At 45.8% G+C, this 18,670-nt stretch overlaps 1 protein-coding gene across 3 annotated transcripts in view; it reads right to left on the reverse strand.

The window, feature by feature from the left end:
• adcy3a (adenylate cyclase 3a) overlaps positions 1-18,670 on the reverse strand; it is a 143,436-nt gene that overhangs the window by 54,296 nt on the left and 70,470 nt on the right. For 2 of the 3 annotated variants that reach the window (XM_063055376.1, XM_063055375.1), the window contains exons 14-15: positions 13,246-13,327; positions 594-752 (exon numbers count right to left, since the gene is read on the reverse strand). In XM_063055376.1, coding sequence (XP_062911446.1) covers positions 594-752; positions 13,246-13,327 — 241 coding nt within the window. The remainder of the gene's footprint in view (positions 1-593; positions 753-13,245; positions 13,328-18,670) is intronic. The other variant, XM_063055377.1, reaches the window with a different exon arrangement.

The following is an 18,670-nucleotide window of genomic DNA, read 5'->3' on the forward strand; positions in this document are numbered from 1 at the left end:
GGTTGAGGGTAATAACTGTTCCTGAACCTGGTGATGTGAGTCCTGAGGTTCCTGTACCACCTTTCTGATGGTTGAGGGGTAATAACTGTTCCTGAACCTGGTGGTGTGAGTCCTGAGGCTCCTGTACCTTCTCCTGATGGCTGAGGGGTAATAACTGTTCCTGAACCTGGTGGTGTGAGTTCTGAGGCTCCTGTACCTTCTCCTGATGGAAGCATTGACAGGAGAGCTTGATGGATGCTGCTTTTCCTGGGACAGCGATCTTTGTAGATGTGCTCAATGGTGGGGAGGGCTTTACCCATGATGGACTAAGATATCTCCATTACTTTTTGTGGGATTTTCATTAATTATTCTTGATTAGTCAGGGCATCAAGGTTACAGAGAGAGCAGGAGAATGGGGTTGAAAGTGATAATAAATCATCCATGATGGGAGAGCAGATGATGGGCCAAATGGCCTGATTCTGTGTGTGTGTGTGTGTGTGTGTGTGTGTGTGTGTGTGTGTGTGAGAGAGAGAGAGAGAGAGAGAGATAGAGAGAGAGATAGAGAGAGAGATGGTGAGAGAGGAGTATGGGAGATATGTGGCCTCATCACTGACCTCGTCTCGCTTTTTGGAACCGAGGAAATGGCGAGCCACGTGCTCTGGTAACATGTTGGTGACGAGCGCTTCATTCCTTCGCCGCATCTCGTAGACTCGCTCCTTCTGCTCGTGCACATCGAGCTTCCAGAGAAACAGAGTCCGTGATAACTTTTCCACCTGCGGAAGATGGTATATCAGTGAGGGTCAGCCCCCTCTGCAACCCCTATCCATCCCATCCCACAGGGAGTAGGCTCTACACCAGAAAACCTTGAGGGTCTCTCTGAGCTCCCGAGTGTCCTCCAGAGAAACAGGTCCTGTGTGGTCCATTGTTTCCTTGAGGAGAAATCTTGCCTGACAAATCTGTTGCAATTCTTTAAGGAAATAACAGGCAAAATAGACAAAGAAAAGTTAGTTGATGTTGTCTACTTGGGTTTTCAGAAGGCCTTTGACAAGGTGCCACACATGAGGCTGATTAACAAGATAAGAGCCTATGGAATTACAGGAAAGTTACAGGCTTGGAGAGAAGATTGGCTGACTGGCAGGAGTTAAAGAGTGAGAATAAAGAGAGCCTTTTCTGAGAGGCTGCTGGTGACTAGTGGTGTTCCACAAGGTTCGGTATTGGGACATATTCTTACATTGTACGTCAATGATTTGGATGACGTAATTTATGGCTTTGTGGCCTAGTTTGTGGATGATACAAAGAGTAGAGGGATGTCCATTTACAGCAGAGGTGAATTTCTTTAGCCAGAGAGTGCTGAATGACAGAAAAATGGAGGGCTATATAGGAGGGAAGGATTAGATTGATCAGAACCGGAATCAGGATTAATATGACTGAGATATGTCATAAATTTGTTAACTCCTTGTGTAAAGGTTACAGGGAGAAGGCAGGAGAATGGGGCTGAGAGGGATATTAAATCAACGATGATAGAATGGCAGAGCAGACTCGATGGGCCAAATGGCCTAATTCTGCTCCTAAGACTTATGACCTTATGACTACCTGACCCTCCACCTATCTCAGGATTGCTACGTGTGCCATGTGCTAGTGGGGCCAGGACTAGGAAGATAATGCAGTTTAATACGTGGCTAAAGAGTTGGTGTAGGAGGGAGGTCATAAGATTTTGGATCATTGGGGTCTCTTCCAGGGAAGGTGGAATCTGCACAGAAAGGACAGTTTGCACCTGAACTGGAGGGGAACTAATATCCAGCAGGAAGGTTTGTTAATGCTGCACAGTGGGGTTTAAACTAGAGTTGCAGGGGGATTGGAACCAGACTGGCCAGAACAGATAGTAGAGAGGTTGTGGAGGCAGATGTTGGTAAGACATCAGACAAAGTCAGGAATTGAAACGTGGTGCAACTGAGTTACGTACATTTCAAGCAAGGTAACATAGGAAATGCGGACGAGTTCAGAACATGGATCAAAGCGTGGAATTAGGGTTATATTGCAGCCATTAGGTTGCAGGAGGGGCAGGACTGGCAGCTCAACATTCCGGGGTTCTGTTGTTTTAAATATGACAGAGTAGGAGAGACTATAGGAGGAGGGGTGGCATTACTAGTCAGGGAAAATGTCACGGCAGTGATCTATCAGGACAGACTGGAGATATCACCTAGTGAGGAGGTAAAGGCAGGTCGTGCCCTATGAGCCTAATTGAATTTTTTGAAGATGTGACCAAACACATTGCTAGTCAGGGAAAATGTTACAGCAGTGCTCAGGCAGGACAGATTAGAGGGCTTGTCTACCGAGGCCATCTGGGTGGAGCTGAGAAACAGGAAAGGTGTGACCACATTAGTGGGGTTGTATTATAGACCGCCCAATAGTCAGCGAGAATTGGAGGAGCAAATCTGCAGAGAGACAGCAGACAACTGCAGTAAACATAAAGTTGTGGTGGTAGGGAATTTTAATTTTCCACATATTGATTGGGACTCCCATACTGTTAAAGGTCTAGACGGGTTAGAGTTCGTAAAATGTGTTCAGGAAAGTTTTCTAAATCAATACATAGAGGTACCAACTACAGAGGATGCAATATTAGATCTCCTATTAGGAAATGAGTTAGGACAGGTGACAGAAGTGTGTGTAGGGGAACAGTTTGGTTCCAGTGATCATAACACCATTAGTTTCAACTTGATCATGGATAAAGATAGATCTGGTCCTTGGGTTGAGGTTCTAAACTGGAAAAAGGCCAAATTTGAAGAAATGAGAAAGGATCTAAAAAAGTCTGAGTCCACAGGACACTGAAAGCTACTGTGCAGGTTGACTCTGTGGTTAAGAAGGCGTACGGTGTACTGGCCTTCATCAATCGTGGGATTGAGTTTAGGAGCTGAGAGGTAATGTTGCAGCTGTATAGGACCCTGGTCAGACCCGACTTGGAGTACTGTGCTCAATTCTGGTCGCCTCACTACAGGAAGGATGTGGAAACCATAGAAACGGTGTAGAGGAGATTTACAAGGATGTTGCCTGGATTGGGGAGCATGCCTCATGAGAATAGATTGAGTGAACTCGGCCTTTTTTCCTTGGAGCGATGGAGGATGAGAGGTGACCTGATAGAGGTGTAGAAGATGATGAGAGGCATTGATCGTGTGGATAGTCAGAGGCTTTTCCCCAGGGCTGAAATGGCTAACACAAGAGGGCACAGGTTTAAAGTGCTTGGAAGTATGTACAGAGGAGATGTCAGGGGTAATATTGTTTTACGCAGAGAGTGGAAACAACTTTCCTGCTTCTATCTTTTCTATCCTTTTCATAATTTTATATGTTTCTATAAGATTTCTTCTCATTGTTTTGAATTCCAGTGAGTACAGTCCCAGGCAAATCAACCTCTCCTCATAGTCTAACCCCCTCATCTCTGGAATCAACCTGGTGAACCTCCTCTGCACCGTCTCCAAAGCCAGTATATCCTTCCTCAACCAAGGAGACCAGAACTGCACACAGTACTCCAGGTGCGGCCTCACCAGTACCCTGTACAGTTGCAGCATGACCTCCCCGCACTTAAGTTTAATCCCTCTAGCAATGAAGGCCTGCTGCATCCACAAATGAACCTTTTGTGATTCATGCACGAGCACTCCCATCCCTCTGCACCGCAGCGTGCTGCAATCTTTTACCATTTAAATAATCATCTGATTTTCTATTTTCCTTCCAAAGTGGATGACCTTGCATTTACCAACATTGTATTTCATCTTCCAGACCCTTGCCCACTCACTTAAGCTATCTATATCTCTCTGCAGACTCTCTGCATCTTCTACATAATTTGCTTTTCCACTCAATTTAGTGTCATCAGCAAACTTAGATACACTACACTCGGTCCCCTCTTCCAGATATTAATGTATATCGTGAACAGTTGTCGACCCAACACCGACCCCTGCGGCACATCACTCACCACTGATTGTCAACCAGAGTAACACCCATGTTTGCTTTCTATTAGTTAACCAATCCTCTATCCATGCTAATACATCACCCTCAACTCTATGCATCCTTATCTTATTGATGTCTTTTATGTGGCACCTTATCGAATGCCTTCTGGAAATCCAAGTAAATAACGGCTATCTGTTCCCCTCTATCCACTGTGCTCGTTATATCCTCAAAGAACTCCAGTAAATTTGTCAAACAGGACCTGCCTTTGCTAAATCCATGCTGTGTCTGCCTGATGGATCCATTTCTTTTCAGATGCCTCGTTATTTCTTCTTTAATGATAGTTTCAAGCTTTTTCCCGACTACAGATGTTAAACTAACTGGCCTACAGTTACCTGCATTTTGCCTACATCCTTTTTTGAACAGTGGTGTGACATTCACCATCTTCCAATCCACCGGGTCCTGGCCAGAGTCCAGACAATTTTGGTAAATTATCACCAAAGCTTCTGCTATAACTTCCACCATTTCTTTCGGTACCCTGGGATGATAGGGACCAGGGAACCTGAAATCCTTGAAAAGATCAAGAGGGTGTGAGGTGTCACAGATTTAGGTGGGAAGGGACTGAACCAGGGGTAGATAAAACTGAGTCAGGGTATGCAGATATGAGTTCAGTGGGGCAGGAAAAAACTGGAACAACTGGTCTACCTGGAAAAGCAGGTATTTTTCTCCAGTCTTTCAAATCTACTCCTCAGCTGTTTATCTCCAGACTATCACCTGGCATTTCTCCCTCCCATTCCCCCACCTTTCAAATCTACTCCTCAGCTGTTTATCTTCAGTCCTGCCAAAGGGTTTTGGCCCACAATGTCGATTGTACTCTTTTCCATAGATGCTGCCTGGCCTGCTGAGTTCCTCCAGCATTTTGTGTGTGTTGCTTGGGTTTCCAGCGTCTGCAGATTTTCTCTTGTTTGGGACTGTATAGGAGTGCAGTCGGCTGATTGGGAAGGAGACACAGCCATGGAAACATTGATCACGTGACCACACTCCATGATGTGGTAGTCATGGTCATGTGACCACAGTCAGTGACAGCGTCCCTGACAGTTTGACATGTGTGACCATAGCCTGTGACACAGTTTCACACATGTGGCCACAGTCGGTGACACAGTCTTGCCTCTGTGACCATTGCCTGTCACACAGTTTCACACACGTGATCAGTGACACAGTTTCACATGGGACTACAGTTGTTGACACAGTTTGACACACATGACCAGTCAGTCACATAGTTTCACACGTGACCACAGTCAGTAACATAGTTTCACACGTGACCACAGTCAGTAACACAGATTCAAATGTGACTACAGGCAGTGACACAGATTCACACATGACAACAGTCAGTGATGGGGTTTTACACATATGACATTGTCACAGTTCCACACACATGACCACAGTCTGTGACACAGTTTCACACACGTGACCACAGTCACTGACACAAGTTCACACACAGATCACAGAACATCACAATACAGGCCCTTCGGCCCACAAAGTTGTGCCAAACATGTCCCTAACTTAGAAATTACCTAGGGTTACCCACAGCCCTCTATTTTTCTGAGCTCCATGAACCTGTCCAGGAGTCTCTTAAAAGACCCTATCGTATCCGCATCCGTCACCATCGCTGGCAGCCCATTCCACACACTCACCACTCTCTGCGTAAAAAAATGACCCCTGGTATCTCCTCTGTACCTACTTCCAAGCACCTTAAATTCATGCCCCCCCTCTCATGCTAGCCATTTCATCCCTGGGGAAAAGCCTCTGACTATCCACACAATCAATGCCTCTCATCATCTTATACACCTCTATCAGGTCACCTCTCATCCTCCGTCGCTCCAAGGAGAAAAGACCAAGTTCACTTAACCAATTCTCATAAGGCATGCTTCCCAATCCAGGCAACATCCTTGTAAATCTCCCCTGCACCCTTTCTATGGTTTCCACATCCTTCCTGGAGTGAGGCGACCAGAATTGAGCACAGTACTCCAAGTGGGGTCAGACCAGGGTCCTATATAGCTGCAACATTACCTCTCGGCTCATGAACTCAATCCCACGATTGATGAAGGCCAATGCACCATATGCCTTCTTAACCACAGAGTCAACCTGCACAGCAGCTTTGAGCGTCCTATGGACTCAGACCCCAAGATCCCTCTGATCCTCCACACTGTCAAGAGTCTAACCATTAATATTATATTCTGCCATCATATGTGGTAATGCTAACACATTACCACAGTCATTGACACAGCACACACATGGCCACAGTTGGTGATACAGAGTCACATCTGTGACTACAGTCTCTGACAGATTTACACTTGTGACCAGTCAGTGATACGGGTTCACACCCATAAGCACAGTCCGTGACACAGTTTGACACACACGACCACTGTCGGTGACACAGATTCACCCACATGACCACAGTGACACAGTTTCACACACGTGACAACAGTAGGTGAAATAGTTTCAGACACGTGACCACAGTCAGTGACACACTTCACACACGTGTCGACAGTCAGTGACACAGCTTCACATATGTCAGTGACTCAGTTTCACACAGTTTCAGACTGGCGGGAAGAGAATAAAAAGCGATCATTTTGCCTTTAGTGGTTTGATTGAGGAACGACTGCACAGGTGTGAGGACGTCAGCAAGTTAGACCAGTGGGAAGAATATAAAAGGTGATCAGTTTTTCTTTCGCAAACACGAGGAAATCTGCAGATACTGGAATTTCAAGCAACACACATCAAAGTTGCTGGTGAACGCAGCAGGCCAGGCAGCATCTCTAGGAAGAGGTACAGTCGATGTTTCCGGCCGAGACCCTTTGTCAGGACTAACTGAAGGAAGAGCTAGCAAGAGATTTGAAAGTTGGAGAGGGAGGGGGAGATCCAAAATGATAGGAGAAGACAGGAGGGGGAGGGATGGAGCCAAGAGCTGGACGGTTGATTGGCAAAAGCGATATGAGAGGATCATGAGGGGGCTGCTGTTGTAGTCTGGCGTACTGACCTCTACCTTGCCGAGGCACAGTGACAACTCGCGGATATCTCCTCTTATTTACCCCTTGATCGTGACCCCACTAAGGAGCACCAGTCCATTGTCTCCCACACCATCACCGACTTTATCCGCTCAGGGGATCTCCCATCCACTGCTACCAACCTTATAGTTCCCACACCTCGCACTTCCCGTTTCTACCTCCTACCCAAGATCAACAAACCTGCCTGTCCTGGCAGACCCATTGTCTCAGCTTGCTCCTGCCCCACCGAACTCGTTTCTGCATACCTCAACACAATTTTATCCCCCCTTGTTCAATCCCTTCCTACCTATGTTCGTGACACTTCTCACGCTCTTAAACTTTTCGATGATTTTAAGTTCCCTGGCCCCCACCGCTTTATTTTCACCTTGGATGTCCAGTCCTTATATACTTCCATCCCCCATCAGGAAGGTCTCAAAGCTCTACGCTTCTTTTTGGATTCCAGACCTAATCAGTTCCCCTCTACCACCACTCTGCTCCGTCTAGCGGAATTAGTCCTTACTCTTAATAATTTCTCCTTTGGCTCCTCCCACTTCCTCCAAACCAAAGGTGTAGCCATGGGCACCCGTATGGGTCCTAGCTATGCCTGCCTTTTTGTTGGGTTTGTGGAACAATCTATGTTCCGTGCCTATTCGGCTATCTGTCCCCCACTTTTCCTTCGCTACATTGACGACTGCATTGGTGCTGCTTCCTGCACGCATGCTGAGCTCGTTGACTTCACTAACTTTGCCTCCAACTTTCACCCTGCCCTCAAGTTTACCTGGTCCATTTCCGACACCTCCCTCCCCTTTCTTGATCTTCCTGTCTCTATCTCTGGAGACAGCTTATCTACTGATGTCTACTATAAGCCTACTGACTCTCACAGCTATCTGGACTATTCCTCTTCTCACCCCGTCTCTTGCAAAAATGCCAACCCCTTCTCGCAATTCCTCTGTCTCCGCCGCATCTGCTCTCAGGATGAGTCTTTTCATTCCAGGTGCGTCAAGCTGGAGCTCCTTAGGGACCAGGTTAGGGAACTGGAGATGCAGCTCGATGACGTTCGTCTGGTCAGGGAGAGTGAGGGGGTGATACAGAGGAGCTATAAGCAGGTAGTCACACCGGCGCCTGGGGAGACAGATAACTGGATAACAGTCAAGGTAGGTAAGGGCAAGGGTCAGGTACTAGAGAGTACCCCTGTGACTGTCCCCCTTAACAATAAGTACTCATATTTGAGTACTGTTGGGGGAGACGGCCTACCTGGGGGAAGCAACAGTGGCTGTGCCTCCGGCACAGAGTCTGGCCCTGTGGCTCAGAATGGTAGGGATAGGAAGAGGATGGCAGCAGTGATAAGGGACTCTATAGTTAGGGAGTCAGACAGGTGTGGATGCAGGAAAGAAACACGGATAGCAGTTTGCCTCCCAGGTGCCAGGGTCCAGGATGTTTCTGATCGCGTCCATTAAATCCTGAAGTGGGAAGGAGAACAGCCAGAGGTCGTGGTACATATTGGTACCAATGACAGAGGTAGGAAAAGGGAGGAGGTCCTGAAAACAGATTACAGGGAGTTAGGAAGGAAGTTGAGAAGCAGGACCTCAAAGGTAGTAATCTCGGGATTACTGTCTGTGCCACATGACAGTGAGTATAGGAATAGAATGAGGTGGAGGATAAATGCGTGGCTGAGGGATTGGAGCAGGGGGCAGAGATTCAGATTCAGATTTCTGGATCATTGGGACCTCTTTTGAGGCAGGTGTGACCTGTATAAAAAGGACGGGTTGCACTTGAATCCAAGGGGGACCAATATCCTGACGGGGAGATTTGCAAAGGCTATTGGGGAGAGTTTAAGCTAGAATTGCTGAGGGTGGGAACCGAACTGAAGAGAGGGAGAAAGAGGTGGTTGGCTCACAAATAGAGAAAGCTTGGAGACAATGCGAGAGGGAAGATAGGCAGGTGATAGAGAAGGGATATGCTCAGACTGATGGTTTGAGATGTGTGTATTTTAACGCAAAAAGCATCATGAACAAAGCAGTGAGCTTAGAGCGTGGATCAGTACCTGGAGCTATGATGTTGTGGCTATTACAACATAATAGAGACTTGAATGGCTCAGGGGGCAGGAATGGTTACTTCGAGTGCCAGGTTTTAGATGTTTCAGAAAGGACAGGGAGGGAAGCATGGCATTGCTGATCAGAGATAGTGACACGGCTGCAGAAAAGACTTAGACCATAAGACAAAGGAGCAGAAGTCGGCCATTCGGAGCTGATCCATTCTCCCATTTAGTCCCACTCCCCACCTTCTCACCATAACCTTTGATGCCCTGGCTACTCAGATACCTATCAATCTCTGCCTTAAATATACCCAATGACTTGACCTCCACTGCCACCTGTGGTAACAAATTCCACAGATTCACCACCCTCTGGCTAAAAAAATTTCTCGCATCTCTGCTCCGAATGGGTGCCCTTCAATCCTTAAGTCATGCCCTCTTGTACTAGACTCCCTTATCATGGAAAACAACTTTGCCACATCCACTCTGTCCATGCCTTTCAACATTCGAAATGTTTCTAAGAGATCCCCCCTCATTCTTCTAATCTCCAAGGAAAACAGTCCAAGAGCGGACAAACGTTCCTCATATGTTAACCCTCTCATTCCCGGAATCATTCCAGTGAATCTTCTCTGAACCCTCTCCAATATCAGCACATCCTTTCTTAAACAAGGAGCCCAAAACTGCCCACAGTACTCCAAGTGAGGTCTTACCAGCGCCTTATAGAGCCGCAACATCACACCCCTGCTCCTATACTCTATTCCTCTATAAATGAATGCCAACATTGCATTCGTCTTCTTCACCACCGACTTAACCTGGAGGTTAACCTTAAGGGTATCCTGCACGAGGACTCCCAAGTCCCATTGCATCTCAGAAGTTTGAATTCTCTCCCCATTTAAATAATAGTCTGCCCATTTATTTCTTCTGCCAAAGTGCATAACCATACACTTTCCAACATTGTATTTCATTTGCCACTTCTTTTCCCATTCTTCCAATCTATTCAAGTCTCTCTGCAGACTCTCCATTTCCTCAGCACTACCAGCCCCTCCACCTATCTTCATATCGTCAGCAAACTTAGCCATAAAGCCATCTATTCCATGATCCAAATCATTGATGTACAATGTAAAAAGAAGTGGCCCCAACACGGACCCCTGTGGAACACCACTGATAGGGCAGCCAACCAGAACAGGATCCCTTTATTCCCACTCTCTGCTTCCTGCCAATCAGCCAATGCCCTATCCACGTATGTAACTTTCCCGTAATTCCATGGGCTCTTATCTTGTTAAGCAGCCTCATGTGTGATATTTGCTTGGAGGGGATTCAGGGGATATTTGTGTGGAGTTCTGCATAGGTACGTTCCAATGAGACAGGGAAAGGACGGTAGGGTACTGGAACCGTGGTGTACAAAGGCTGTTGAAAATATAGTCAAGAAGAAAAGAAAAGCTTAATGAAAGGTTCAAAAGATTAGGTAACGATAGAGATCTATAAGATTATAAATCGAGCAGGAATGAGCTTAAGAATGAAATTGGGAGAGCCAGAAGGGGCCATGAGAAGGCCTTGGCGGGTAGGATTAAGGAAAACCCCAAGGCATCCTACAAGTATGTGATGAGCAAGAGGATAAGACGTGTGAGAATAGGACCAATCAAGTGTGACAGTGAAAAAGTTTGTATGGAACTGGAGGAGATAGCAGAGGTACTTAATGCTTTGCTTCAGTATTCATTACGGTAAAGGATCTTGGTGATTGTAGGGATGACTTACAGTGGATTGAAAAGTTTGAGCATGTAGACATTAAGAAAGAGAATGTGGTGGAGTTTTTGGAAAGCATCAAGTTGGATAAGTCTCTGGGACTGGATGAGATGTACCCCAGGCTACTGTGGGAGGCGAGGGAGGAGATTGCTGAGCCTCTGGCAATGATCTTTACATCATCAATGGGGACAGGAAAGGTTCTGGAGGATTGGAGGGTTGCAGATGTTGTTCCTTTATTCAAGAAAGGGAGTAGAGATAGCCCAGGAAATTATTGACCATGGAGTCTTACTTCAGTGGTTGATAAGTTGATGGAAAAGATCCTGAGAAGCGGGATTTATGAACATTTGGAGAGGCATAACATGATTAGGAATGGTCAGCATGGCTTTCTCAAAGGCAGGTCGTGCCTTACGAGCTTGATTGAATTTTTTGAGGATGTGACTAAACATGTTGATGAAGGTAGAGCAGTAGATGTAGTGTATATGGATTTCAGCAAGGCATTTGATAAGGTACCCCATGCCAGGCTTATTGAGAAAGTAAGGAGGCATGGGATCCAAGGGGACCTTGCTTTGTGGATCCAGAACTGGCTTGCTCACAGAAGGCAAAGAGTGGTTGTAGACGGGTCATATTCTGCATGGAGGTCGGTGACCAGTGGTGTGCCTCAGGGATCTGTTCTGGGACCCTTACTCTTCGTGATTTTTATAAATGACCTGGATGAGGAAGTGGAGGGATGGGTTAGTAAGTTTGCTGATGACACAAAGGTTGGAGGTGTTGTGGATAGTGTGGAGGGCTGTCAGAGGTTACAGTGTTTCATTGATAGGATGCAAAACTGGGCTAAGAAGTGGCAGATGGAATTCAACCCAGATAAGTTTGCAGTGGTTAATTTTGGTAGGTCAAATATGATGGCAGAATATAGTATTAATGGTAAGACTCTTGGCAGTGTGGAGGATCAGAGGGATCTTGGGGTCCGAGTCCATAGGACACTCAAAACTGCTGCGCAGGTTGACTCTGTGGTTAAGAAGGCATATGGTGCATTGGCCTTCATCAATCGTGGAATTGAATTTAGGAGCTGAGAGGTAATGTTGCAGCTATATAGGACCCTGGTCAGACCCCACTTGGAGTACTGTGCTCAGTTCTGGTCACCTCACTACAGGAAGGATGTGGAAACCATAGAAAGGGTGCAGAGGAGATTTCCAAGAATGTTGCCTGGATTGGGGAGCATGTCTTATGAGAATAGGTTGAGTGAACTCGGCCTTTTCTCCTTGGAGCAACGGAGGATGAGAGGTGACCTGATACAGGTGTATAAGATGATGAGAGGCATTGATCGTTTGGATAGTCAGAGGCTTTTTCCCAGGGCTGAAATGGCCAACATGAGAGGACACAGTCTGAAGGTGCTTGGAAGTAGGTGAGTAAGTTTTTTTTATGCAGAGAGTGGTGAGTGTGTGGAATGGGCTGCCGGCGACGGTGGTAGAGGCGGATACGATAGGGTCTTTAAGAGATTCCTGGATAGGTACATGCAGCTTCGAAAAATAGACGGCTATCGGTAACCCGAGGTAATTTCTAAAGTAAGTACATGTTTGGCACAGCATTGTGGGCCAAAGGACCTGTGTTGTAGGTTTTCTATGTGTCTGTGTTTTTAAGTGACCACCGTTGCCAACACTGTTTCAGACACGTGACCACTGTCAGTGACATGGTTTTACACACGTGACCACTGTCAGTGACATGGTTTTACACACGTGACCAGTCGCTGACACAGTTTTACACACCTGTATGCTGTCAGTGACACGGTTTCACACACGTGACCACAGTTGCTGACAGTTTCACACACGACACCACTGTCACTGACAGTTTCACATATGACACCACTGTCGGTGACAGAGTTTCAGACACGTGATAAGAGTTGGTGACACAGTTTCAGACACGTGACCACATTCGGTGACAGTTCCACACACATGACCACTGTCAGTGCAACAGTTTCACACACGTGACCACAGTTAGTGACCCAGTTTCACACATGATCAGTCAGTGACATGGTTTTACATGCATGTTGCAGTTAGTGACACACTTTCACACGTGAGCACAGTCGCTGACACAGTTTCACACACATGATGACTGTTGGTGACACAGTTTCAAATACATGACCATATTCAATGACAGTTTTACACACGTAACTACAGTCTGTGAGACAGTCTCACATAGATGACCACAGTAGCAGACAGTTTTATACACGTGTACTCAGTCAGTGACATGGTTTCACACAAGTGACCACAGTCGGTGACAGTTTCACACACATGACTGCAGTTGGTGACTCAGTTTCAGATGTGTGACCACAGTCGCTGACATAGTTTTACACAAGTAACTACAGTCTGTGACACAGTTTCACACAGGTGACCACAGTCGCCGACAGTTTCACACATATGTCCATAGTCTGTGACACAGTTTCACACACGTCCACAGTCAGTGACACAGTTTTGCATATGTAACCACGGTTAGTGACATGGTTTCACTCACGTGACGGGTGAAGTAATAGAAGCTGAGTATCATGACGAAAATCATGCCCACAGTCAGATAACAAGAGGGAACCACCGTTGACCTATAGGGACATAGAAAAAGTGTCATCTTTACAGCCCATCGTGAGGCATGTCCAGCCTGTAGAAACCTCAGCTCAGAGGACTCTGTGCTGTTCTGCTTGCCCCTTTACCGGAAGTAAATGAGGGCTTTGGAGAGGTACTTCCCCAGGGAGCTTCCTGGAATAGAGGGCATGAGCTGTACTGAGAGGTTGGAGAAACTTGGACTGTTTTCTCTGGAGACTGAGGGGAGATCATAAGATCGTAAGATATTGGAGCAGAATTGACCAGTTTGCCCACTGATCCTGCTCCAGCATTCCACCATGGCTGACTTAGTATTCCTCTGAATCCCATTCACCTACCTTCTCCTCATAAGCTTTGCCACCATGACTCATTAAGAGCCTATCATCCTCCATTTTAAATATACCCATTGACAAGGTTTCTACAGCCATGTGGCAATGAAATCCACGGAGTCACCACCCTCTGCCTGAAGAAATTCCACCTCATCTCTGTCCTCAATGAGTTAACCCAGATAAATGTGAAGTGTTGCACCTTGGTAGGGCAAATGCAAGGAGACAGACACTGTTAAGAGCAAGATCCTTAAACTTGTTGTTCAGCTGAGAGACCATAAGACCTTAAGATATAGAAACGCAGAAACATAGAAAACCTACAGAACAATATAGGCCCTTCGGCCCACAAAGCTGTGCTGAACATGTCCTTACTTCAGAAATTACCTTGGGTTACCCATAACCCTCTATTTCTCTAAGCTCCATGTACCTGTCCAGGAGTCTCTTAAAAGACCCTATCGTATCCACCTCCATCACCGTTGCCGGCAGCCCATTCCACGCACTCACCACTCTGAGTAAAAAACTTACCCGATATCTTCTCTATACCTACTTCCAAGCCCCTCAAACTGTGCCCTCTTGTGCTAGCCATTTCAGCCTGGGAAAAAGCCTCTGACTATCCATACAATGAATGCCTCTCATCATCTTATACACCTCTATCAGGTCACCTCTCACCCTCTGTAGCTCCAAGGAGAAAAGGCCGAATTCACTCATCCTATTCTCATAAGGTGTGCTCCTCAATGCGGGCAACATCTTTGTAAATCTCCTCTGCAGCCTTTCTATGGTTTCCACATCCTTCCTGTAGTGAGGTGACCAGAACTGAGCACAGTACTCCAAGTGGCCAGGTTCCTATATAGTTGTAACGTTACCTCTCAGCTCCTAAACTCAATCCCGTGGTTGATGAAGGCCAATGCAACGCATTATTCTTAACCACAGAGTCAACCTGTGTAGCAGTTTTGAGTGTCCTATGGACTCAGACCCCAAGATCCCTCTGATCCTTCACACTGCCAAGAGTCTTACCATTAATACAATATTCTGCCATCATATTTGACCTATCAAAATGAACCACTTCACACTTATCTGGGTTGATCTCAGATCTGCCACTTCTCAGCCCAGTTTTGCATCCTATCAATGTCCCGCTGTAACCTCTGACAGCCCTCCATACTATCCACAACACCCCCAACCTTTGTGTCATCAGCAAATTTACTAACCCATCCCTCCATTTCCCAGGTCATTTATAAAAATGAGGAAGAGTAGGGGTCCCTGAACAGATCCCTGAGGCACACCGCTGGTCACAGACCTCCATGCAGAATATGACCTGTCTACAACCACTCTTTGCCTTCTGTGGGCAAGCCAGTTCTGGATCAACAAAGCAATGTCCCCTTGGATCCCATGCCTCCTTACTTTCTCAATAAGCTTTGTATGGGGTACCTTATCAAATGCCTTGCTGAAATTCATATACACTACATCTACTGCTCTACCTTCATCAATGTGTTTAGTCACATCCTCAAAAAATTCGATTATGGCTTATAAGCATGACCTGCTTATGACAAAGCATGACAAAGCCATGCTGACTATTCCTAATCATATTATGCCTCTCCAAATGTTCATAAATCTTGCCTATCAGGATCTTTTCCATCAACTTACCAACCACTGAAGTATAGGAGCAGAGGTAGGCCATTTGGCCCATTGAGTCTGTTCTGCCATTCAATCATGGGCTGATCCAATTCTTCCCGTCATCCCCACTCCCCTGCCTTCTCCCCATGCCCTTTGATGCCCTGGCTAATCAAGAACCTATCTATCTCTGCCTTAAGTGCACCCAATGACTTGGCCTCCACAGCCACTTGTAGCAACAAATTCCACAGATTTACCACCCTCTGACTAAGGTAATTTCTCCGCATATCTGTTTTAAATGGATGTCCTTCAATCCTGAAGTCGTGCCCTCTGGTCCTAGACTCTCCTACCATAGGAAATAACTTTGCCATATCTAATCTGTTCAGGTCTTTTAGCATTTGGAATGTTTCTATGAGATCCCCCCTCATTCTCCTGAACTCCAGGGAATACAGCCCAAGAGCAGCCAGACATACCTCATACAGTAATCATTTCATTCCTGGAATTATTCTCGCGAATCTTCTCTGAACTCTCTCCAATGTCAGTATATCATTTCTAAATTGAGGAGCCCAAAACTGCACTCAATACACTGTGTGGTCTCACAAGTGCCTTATAGAGCCTCTACTTCACATCCCTGCTCTTATATTCTATACCTCTAGAATTGAATGCCAACATTGCATTTGCCTTCTTCACCACCGACTCAACCTGGATGTTAACCTTTAGGGTATCCTGCACAAGGACTCCCAAGTCCTTTGCATCTCTGCATTTTGAATTCTCTCCCCATCTAAATAATAGTCTGCCCGTTTATTTCGTCCACCAAAGTGCATGACCATACACTTTCCAACATTGTATTTCATTTGCTACTTCTATGCCCATTCTTTGCTCTCTGTTTCCTCAACACTACCTGCTCCTCCACCTATCTTTGTATCATTGGCAAATTTAGCCACAAATCCATTAATCCCATAGTCCAAATCATTAACATACATCATAAAAAGCAGTGGTCCCAACACCCTTTATTCCCACACTCTGTTTTCTGCTGATCAGCCAATGCCCCACCTACGCTAGTAACACCCCTGTAATTCCTTGGGATCTTATCTTGCTAAGCAGCCTCATGTGCGGCATCTTGTCAAAGGCCTTCTGAAAATCCAAGTACACCGCATCTATTTCATCTCCTTTGTCTACCTTGCTTGCAATTTCCTCAAAAAAATTGCAGTAGGTTAGTCAGGCAGGATTTTCCTTTCAGGAAACCATGCTGGCTTTGGCCTATCTTGTCATCTGCCTCCAAGTACTCCATAATCTCATCCCTAACAATCGATTCCAACAACTTCCCAACCACTGATGTCAGGCTAACAGGTCTATAGTTTCCTTTCTGCTGCCTCCCACCTTTCTTAAATAGCGGAGTAACATTTGCAATTTTCCAGTCATCCGGTACAATGACAGAATCTATCGATTCTTGAAAGATCACCGTTAATGCCCCTGCAATCTCTCCAGCTACTTCCTTCAGAACCCGAGGGTGCATTCCATCAGGTCCAGGAGATTTATCCACCCTCAGACCATTAAGGTTCATGAGCACCTCCTCAGTTGTAATTTTCATTGCACATACTTCACTTCCCTGACACTCTTGAATGTCCGGTATACTGCAGATGTCTTCCACTGTGAAGACTGATGCAAAATACACATTCAGTTCCTCTGCCATCTCTGTGCCTCTCATTACAATATCTCCAGCGTCATTTTCTATTGGTCCTATACCTACCCTTGACTGTCTTTTACCCTTTATATACTTAATAAAGCTTTTAGTATCTTCTCTGATATTCGTTGCCAGCTTGTTTTCATTATTTATCTTTTTCTTCCTAATGACCTTCTTAGTTTCCTTCTACAAGTTTTAAAAAGCTTCCCAGTCCTCTATCTTCCCACTAGCTCTGGCTTCCTTGTATACCCTCCCTTTTGCTTTTACTTTGGCTCTGACTTCACTTGTCAGCCACAGTAGTGTCCTTCTTCCCTTTGAAAATTTCTTCTTATTTGGAATATATCTGTCCTGCACTTCCCTCATTTTTTGCAGAAACTTCAGCCATTGCTGCTCTGCTGTCCTTCCTGCTAGCATACCTTTCCAGTCAAACTTGGCCAGTTCCTGTTGCAAGGAACGGGGCGAACCCAAACGCAGGACACAGGCATGGAGATTGAATTAGGATGCAGATGAGGGTGCGAGAGTGGCTGGAGCTGAATGGCAAATAGGAGGGTGAACAGGAAAGCAGGAGGCAGGCAGAACTTATCTTGACACGGAGTGTGGAAAGGCAAGCGGTAGACAATACTTTCCTTGACACGGAGAGACAGAGTTATGCAGGTAAACCTCGGGACTGAAGTAAATCTTAGAATGCTTATCTTGACATGGAGAGACGGAGTTACACAGGTAAACCTCAGTACTGAAGTAAAACTTAGAATACACAATCCTAAGCGGCCAGGAACATTAATCACCACACTGGCTAAAACAACGATCTGGCAATGACTGGATGCAACGCCGGGGTTTTATGCTGCAGGTCTTGATGAGAACCAGGTGTGCCGCCATCAAAGGGGATTAGGAGAAAATGGGGAATTAACGGTCGGGACCATGACAGTTCCCCTCTCATGCCATCATAATTTCATTTATTCCATTGAAATACCAACACATTGGAATTTAGTTTCTTCTTCTCAAATTTCAAAGTGAACTCGATCATATTGTAATCACTGTTCCCTAAGTGTTCCTTAACCTTAAGCTCTCTTATCACCTCCGGATCATTGCACAGCACCCAATCCAGCACAGCTGATCCCCCAGTGGGCTCAACAACAAAAATCCATCCCTTAGACATTCTACAAATTCTTTCTCTTGAGGTCCAGTACTGACCTGGTTTTCCCAATCCACTTTCATGTTAAGATCCCCAACGATTATCATGATATTGCCCTTCTGACACACCTTTTCTATCTCCTGTTGTAATTTGTAATCCACATCCTGGCTGCTGTTTGGAGGCCTGTATACAACTGCCATTAGGGTCCTTTTACCCTTAACTCAACCCATAGAGACTCTACTCCTTCTATTCCTATGTCATTCCTTTCTAATGATTTATTTCTTATACACAGGGCCACAGCATCCCTTCTGTCTACTAAACTATCTTCCATCCTTTAGTCAAGTTAGATGGCCACAACGTCATACTTGCCAATCTGTAGCTGAGTTTCAAGATCGTCCATTTTATTCCTTATGCTGTGTGCATTCAAATATAACACTTTCAGTCCAGTATTTGTTGCTTTCTGTTTTAACTGCACCACGTCTCTATTGCCCTGTAACTCATCCCACTGTCTGTGATTATGCCTCATCTCCTGCCTGTCCTTTCTATCAACACACATCAAAGTTGCTGGTGAACGCAGCAGGCCAAGCAGCATCTA

Source organism: Mobula hypostoma, chromosome 8 (assembly GCF_963921235.1).
Source record: "Mobula hypostoma chromosome 8, sMobHyp1.1, whole genome shotgun sequence".
NCBI lineage: Eukaryota > Metazoa > Chordata > Chondrichthyes > Myliobatiformes > Myliobatidae > Mobula > Mobula hypostoma.